The sequence below is a fragment of the Charadrius vociferus genome, unplaced genomic scaffold (genome assembly GCF_000708025.1).
Source record: "Charadrius vociferus isolate BGI_N301 unplaced genomic scaffold, ASM70802v2 scaffold46, whole genome shotgun sequence".
In the NCBI taxonomy this organism is placed as follows: Eukaryota; Metazoa; Chordata; class Aves; order Charadriiformes; family Charadriidae; genus Charadrius; species Charadrius vociferus.
In genome coordinates, this window is record NW_009648710.1 from 3,180,249 (window position 1) to 3,187,728 (window position 7,480).

Genomic DNA, 7,480 nt, shown 5'->3' on the forward strand with positions numbered 1-7,480 from the left:
TTTGCTCCACCCAAGTAGACTTTATCTTGAGATACGTAAGCATAAATAACAGGAGTGTGGTCAAGAATTCCCACAATTCAAGTCTTACAACTTCTTGAAACTTGTGTCAGACTTAATAAGCAAAAATATCAAGCCCCATAAGCAATGCTGAGGGTGCCTGAATACACCAGACATGACCTTCCAGTCAACTTGTTACTACAGTACTCGTGTGCAGCATGTTTCTATCAAGACAAGTCAGATGACATATTAATGGTGCAGGATATTTTAACTCAGACAACTAAGAGCAAGCAAGTTTTGTACCAGAGTGCTACTCCAAGGACAGACTGTGAATCCAAATAACGTGAAAACTTGCTCGAGAATTTCTGCAAGAGTTTTTGCAATTACTGTTGTTATACAGTATTAATAAATGCAATCAACTGATGTTTCCTATTACTAGACCATGTTTCTCTGATACAGCAGATTCATGTAAGGAGGAATGCAATCCTCCAGAATATTGGTTCAGTGTTCTACAATTACTCGTTCTTTACAGCATTGTAGAGGTCTTGCAACTCGTCTTGCTCTAGTGCAAAGCCTAAGTTATCTGGTAGAACTTGGAGGATCTGTATCAGACAACAGCTACAGCCAAACAGAAGGTAAATGCTACCGAATGCTATCGCACAATTTTGCATAGCCGATTGAAGTCATAGATTCTCCCCCTCCCTCTTTTATGTAAACTAACCAAACAGAACTTACTTACCTGTTCTTTTGCTTGTTTCTGCTGTTCTCTTCTCTTTCGTTCTTCTTCATTTACCTTACTAATAACAATATATCTCTCCTTCTAAAATAAAAAATGTATAGTTTGAGGAATGACTCTGAGAAGGTCATATTTAAGACCACTGCAAGTTTCTGTAAATTTACATTGTCAAGAAAATTAACTCATACCTCAGGAGCAGTTACTTGGCAACATGACTGTTTCTATTGTACGCACCACTTTATCACCTACTCGCAAAAGCCTACTTCAGAAAGCTCTATTAGATTCATCCACCAAACGTAACTTTTACTAAATTCACTTTTTACTTCTGAGGAAAGGTTATCAGCGTTTCTTTGTAAATAGTGGATATCAAGTATCTTTTGAAGCAGAGATTTGTAGTGGGAAGTGAGGATACAGCATGTGACGTCACTGTTTTTCCTCCAAGATCAAGATCTACTTTTCACCAATGGACTTACTTTTCACCAATATTGAACATCAGATCCACTATATCTTAAAATACACTTTAGTATCCGTTAGAAAACAAAAAAAATTAGTATTAAGCCACACAAATACATGCTTATACTTCATATGTTGGTCAGATTTAATCTTTAGAAACTTGTTCATTGTATTCCATTTAAAATATTTTGCATAACAAAGCCCAAGTCAGCTCTAAAAGTTAGGACAGTTGGTAAAATTGAGAAATACAATTTCCTTTAAACAGAAAAAAAGTTAGAGGCAGTAACATGCCTAGTTACCTTATCTGACTCCAGAGTTTCAACATGGATACCTTTTGGATACCTATATCAAAACAAAAGAAAGGTTAACATAAGTAGTTATTAATTTGGCATTTAGCATACTGATACCACAACAGTGATTCAGTAATTTCATGTTTCATTATTACTGTAAGTCTTAAGTGCAAAAGAACTATTAAAAGTACACAGCTGAATACACATAAAGCAACACAGCTGAATGTTTAAAAAAAAAAAAAAATACAATTCACAAACATGCTTTTCCATCCACAGAGAAGATGCAAGAATAAGTGTCAGACAAACATAACACTATGTGCTATTGGAAGCTATAGATATTCGATCAATATATTAAACATTTCACATAAGAAAATTCTTGAAAACACTCCTCTCTTTCAGGTTAGATCTCAAGCTCACTTCTTGAGATTCCATTTTATAGAGAAGCTTTATTTTATCCACTTCCAGTGTAAGTAACAGAGTGCCAGATACTGTTGCAATACTGAATTAACTAAATGTACAAAAACCAATTTCCACTGTATTTTCCACATTCTTCTAGTGCAGTCAGAACAATGAAAATCTCATCTCTACAGCCTTACAGTTTCTCCTAAGGCCTCAAGGAATATATTTAGGCAAAGACAAGGGATAAAGCCAAGAAAGAAGAGAATTACTACTAGAATTAGGATTTTTAAGTCATCAGGAATGCTTATACTTGGCATCTAATAGAAAACCATAAACATACCAATACCTACTATAGAACTAGTAGTTTTTCAAGTAAAACACAATCTGTATAAGCACATGCACTTTCTGTTCACTAAAAACCTGTCAAGTTGCATTCATTACATAGCTCTAGCCTGTGCTGTTGTGTTCACAGATTTTAGATAGGAGTGATAAAATAAATACTAAGCTTTCAAATATGCAAATGATTCACCATCACAAACCAATTTAATGCAATTTACCTTCAGAACATTATAGAAGTCTTCTCTTAAAGAAAAATAAGCTAAATTAATCACCTCTGAGGTTAAGTAGATTCAGATCTTACCCAGATTTCTTATCAGAAATAGTAAAAATATACAGTAAGGCAGTATTACCAGTAACTTACTTCCAACTCAAGGTCTGATAAATTAGTTTCCTCTGAAATCTAAAATCAAAAGACACTGTGTTACTAATACTCCACTTACAAAAGTGTTTCAAAGTAATAAAGTTCAGTTAAAGTCAGCTCTGTGCTCATCTGTAGAAAGATTTTTAAAGTTTAAGTCACTGCTACCAGAACCTACAGGCTTGGAAAGGTTTTACTGAATTCTGATATTCAATTGTAAAGGCATTTACACCTGGTAAATATGGTACATATGTGGTACACCTGGTAAACACACACCAGGTACACTTGGCAAATGTGGTAAATATGTGGTACAGTTACCCACATATCTTCTTAGAAGCAAATATTCTGTAGTCTGAATACAGATACAGCGATGTTACCTTACCCCCAGCTTCACAATGTTCTAGTATGTCTAAATTCAATTTTTATTTTTTTAATAACTATACTAGCCAAACATTTGGACTTCAAAGTTAAATACACTCTGGGAAGGAGACCCACTAAAAACAGTTTCAATACACAGTGTCAACAATGAATAACTGATAGCTTAAAAAATTTGAGAAATTAATTTATAAAATGCATATCCAAGGCTTATGGAACACTTCAACAGCAAAAGGAAGCTCCCATATGCAAGACGCTTCTTGGCTATACTTAAATATGTTGTCACTACATGCATAAGTTATGGCTCATAAAGCAGAGTATGACATCCATACAAGTTACCACATTTTCTCAACCTTCAGAGATTAGTCAAATATAGATTTTGCTTCAGTTAACACAAGTAAAGATATTCTTCCTTGTCACCCCCCTAATTCTATATGGCCAAAATAAATAATTTTTTCAGAAGATATGTAATTTCTGAAACTGACCCTGTACATGGCTCCAGTTCCAAACTTTCATTTTCTTCATTCTTTAATAAGTCTTCTATTTGTTCCCTGGAAGAAAAAGATTATTTGCTTTTATAGCTACTGTTTTCTTTTTATGATATTTACAGCTCTCCCCAAAAGACAAAAGAAAAAAACCTTTGTTACAAGAGAAATATTTCACAACTAGTGAACTAATAAAAATAGCTTCAACAGATGAGCATGTCACCATTCTTTATCTTTTAGTTTTAACAACATCAGAGAATATTAAACAATTTACTTACACTACTTTTTCAATGAATTTTTTCTGATCTTCAGGAATTGTTACAGGACACTTCGTGGCATTAGGAGAAATGTATGCCAGAGATCCTGCACCATTGGCCTGAGAACGTTTTTCATCATACTGTTCCCTTAGCTGCCTTTCTTCTTCCTGATTTAAATATGGAATTCCTTAAAAAACAAAACAAAACAAAAAACAACAAAAAAACCCTTTAAAAGCTCATTAAAAACTCATCATAATTAGAGACAAATTAAGGTTTTATGTTTTAGCAGAGACTTATTACCAACAAGCATTTGCCAGTGTTACACCCCTGAAGGCTCAAAACATATCCTTCCATTTCAGTCATCTGTTTTAGACCCCATTCTTTATCTGTGCCTAAACAGGCTTCCTTCGAGCGCATATCAGATTAGCTGGTACCACTGGACTCTTAAGAGTTATATGACTCATCTACACAAGGCATGAGCCTGAGGACTGCAGAGCTGTATAACACAATCCAAAAATATTTAGCACTCCTCTTCCTTGCCATCTGCATCACTTTAATAACAGACTGAAGCAGCACCTATTACAATGCGCTGATACCTTTTCTGAAGTGTTAGTACTGATCCACTACACAGCTACATAACTTGTTATTCTATCTGTTTAGCCATCAAACAAATACAAACAACCAAGCACTTAACTAAATAGAAATTCTATTCTGTTGACTCCATACAATGAATTTTTGGAAAGGGAGTAACTATCAGCACAACTGTAGATCAGATAAGAACTTCATTATGTGTTAAGTGAGTATCATGAATGGCTGTCATTTTCTTTTTGCAGGAAATGAAGAAAGACGTCATGATAAATTTTGCAGACATTGAAAGAAAGAAAAACAAAACAAAACAAACAACTCACCATTGCGAAAAACTTTATTAAAATCAAATCCTTGGTTTGCTAAAAAATCTATACTTGAACTCTGCAACAAAAGAAAATAACTTTACAATTGGCAAGAGTATCTGTGGCATAAAAAGATCAATTCAGTTATTTTTACACTTCTTAAGAAATTACACTAAGTCCGAAGTTAAGAGCAACCAAGTTTGTGACCCTAAAGAAGCCACAGTGAGCTTAGGCTGCGCTACTTTTGTTATTTAATTTCAACTTCCATGAAGTACAAGAACAATAAATACACTAAAGGGATAAAGATGAAAAAACAAACTATGTGGAAAGAGGAAACTAAAGAAAGCAAAATGCATTTCAGGAGAACAAATCTGAGACCAGAAAAATTCTGGCAACAGTCTGGGAAGCAGTGAAAGTGAGATAAGCAGATGGGAATAAAGGATCAAACAGAAAAAGCAAGGAAGCAGGAAACCACACAAGAAAGGAGAAGAAGAAGAAAAAAAAAAAAAACAAAAAACCAAAACCTTGCCAGGTTTGGAACATTATCTCCAATTCCAGAAACCACACAATATAATGTGTAACAAGATTTAAAAACTGAAGTTATAGATACTCCCTTAAAGCTCATTTTTAAGGACTTCTCTTAACTGATACTTATTTCTTCTATAAGAAAGAAAAAAAAAAAAAACGAAAACAAAAAAAAACAACAACTCCCAGCAACTTGTATGTATCTGCCTTTTAAGCTGTTAAAAGAACCAACCATTTCTCCCAATCATTGCAACTCTGCAATGGTGCAGAGTTTTCCTGGAAATATTTTTTAGAAGTTTGCTGCAGGTATACTTCAACCAAACAAAATCAAACTTGTTTTTCTACTAACCTGACAGACAAACTTGACATCTGGTGAACTTCTGTTAAAGGGTTTTGGAAAAATATAGAAATTAAATGACTTCATTATATACCTGTGAAAAAGATAAGCTGCATGTCAATACAACAAGCTTATCAATATTACTTCATAAATTCCTCAATTAAGAAAGCAAGGAATAAGAGAATAACATACTTTTCTTCTGTGTGATCATATTTAAAAGTGCAAAGGCCAAACTGAAAGAGCAAAAAATCCATGGAATGCTGGAAAGGAAAGGAAAACTTTGCATGAGAATAAAAATTGTACACATTTAAAGATAACCACCATGCATCCACAATAAATACAATTTCTCTCCACTTCAAAATTAAGCAAATCTAGATCTTCTTAACCAATGTTTGTTCTGTAGGTAATTTTGAAGTAAGTATAGCAGAGTTTTTCAAGTAGTTTTCATACCCATTTAATCATCTTACTAGATGTTTTGTAGAATGCACTTCCATTCCATAAACACCCAAGAACTGAGGGAAGTCCCATCTCTCTCCACCTGTTGCTCACACACAAGATATGCTGCATATAAAGCAGCTGTCAGTCTCCTTCTCAACATTCATTTACATTCTCCATAGTCTGGGAGCAGGCTGTGAGGGACACTGGCTGGATATAGTTTTGAAATACACATAATAATACATTTAATATTCTTCTAATCCACGTGGCTAACAGTGGATAACATGATAGAAGTACTGGCACAATCACCGGGCACTTCATCATCGTGTCCTCTAGTAATTTACAGTTGTCGGATCAATATTGGAAAGCTTTTTAACACCACTGCAAGTCTACAAGAAAATAAACAAGCATTGTGGTCTCATTGAAAGACTTGTTCCTCCTGAGGGCCAAACACCCATTTTAAACACAAAGAACACATAGGATTATTCAGTTCTATCATAGAGAAAAATAATGAGTGGCAACAGGACATACAAACTTAGTCCTCTTCTCTTATCTTTGAGTATAAATACAAAAAATATCAATAACCAAGTTAATTTATTAGCTGGTAAAAGTTAAGTTTTAAGAAGGTGACAAGAATTTGGGGCTGGCTTTTGATACACCAGACCTCTTACAACGAGCAAGAGACTGCTGTGCCTGCAGAACCTGAATTGTCAGCTACCCTGAAACTCTCAAAGGCTCATATTCAGCCAGATGAACAGAATATGGCATCCTCTACCTTCTTGCATGGTCTTCAGAGACTGGTCTCTAATTTTATTGTCTCCTTCAGTGTTTGGATTTGGGGTGGGTTTTTTTGCTTTTTGGGTTTGGTTTGTTGTTTGGCGAGAAGGCTGTAGTTAAAAAAAACCCAACCAGTTATTGCCATTTGTTGTCCTAGTTTCTCAATAGGAGCACTAACCAGTAATTCCCTCATCCTGCAATGTCTGTTAACACAGTATTAGTAAACAGTGTTTATCAACTCCTTGGATGCTTCAGGAAACAGCATGTGATGAGATGCTCAGCATTTCTCTTTTCTGATTGCTTTCTGTTATGGAAAAGAAAAAAACAAAAACCAACCCACCAACAAAACCAAACACCAAACCCACAAACAACACAGTTTTGAACTTTTGACCCTCACACATCATCTGTGGTCATCTGGCTATTTTTCAAAACTTCTTCCACACCCTCCAGGCCGTTTTTTTGCGTGTGTGTGCTGCAGAGAGACAGAGGTGGTAGTAGCAGCTGGCATTTAACTTTTGTTAGGGACAGCACATGCTGGCAGGGGAGGCAGTTTGGGAAGGACCCTAGTCCTTATGTAGTTTTACTGTCACCGAATTTCTTTTACCCAGTGCCACTTTGAACTGATAAATTCTAACACTCTCAACATCCTTTTATTAAAGTTTTACACAGCTACTAACTCTTGCAGGAGGAATCGTCTGTCTGTCCTGACCATGACTTCTGCAAGTTTAATGCAACACTCTCCAATTCTTGTGTTAGTAGAGACAATGAAACAAGCAATCCCCATCTGCTCTATGCAACTCAATTTTACAGACTTCTATTATATTTCC

The 7,480-nt window shown here is 35.1% G+C and overlaps 1 protein-coding gene across 1 annotated transcript in view; it reads right to left on the bottom strand.

Annotated features, from left to right (window-relative positions):
• The window catches only part of PARN (poly(A)-specific ribonuclease), a 71,467-nt gene that overhangs the window by 53,780 nt on the left and 10,207 nt on the right, over nt 1-7,480 (bottom strand). Inside the window, exons 4-11 of the mRNA XM_009886587.1 lie at nt 5,634-5,701; nt 5,454-5,535; nt 4,598-4,658; nt 3,711-3,876; nt 3,433-3,498; nt 2,576-2,614; nt 1,486-1,528; nt 737-817 (exon numbers count right to left, since the gene is read on the bottom strand). Of these exons, the coding sequence (XP_009884889.1) occupies nt 737-817; nt 1,486-1,528; nt 2,576-2,614; nt 3,433-3,498; nt 3,711-3,876; nt 4,598-4,658; nt 5,454-5,535; nt 5,634-5,701 (606 nt within the window). The remainder of the gene's footprint in view (nt 1-736; nt 818-1,485; nt 1,529-2,575; nt 2,615-3,432; nt 3,499-3,710; nt 3,877-4,597; nt 4,659-5,453; nt 5,536-5,633; nt 5,702-7,480) is intronic.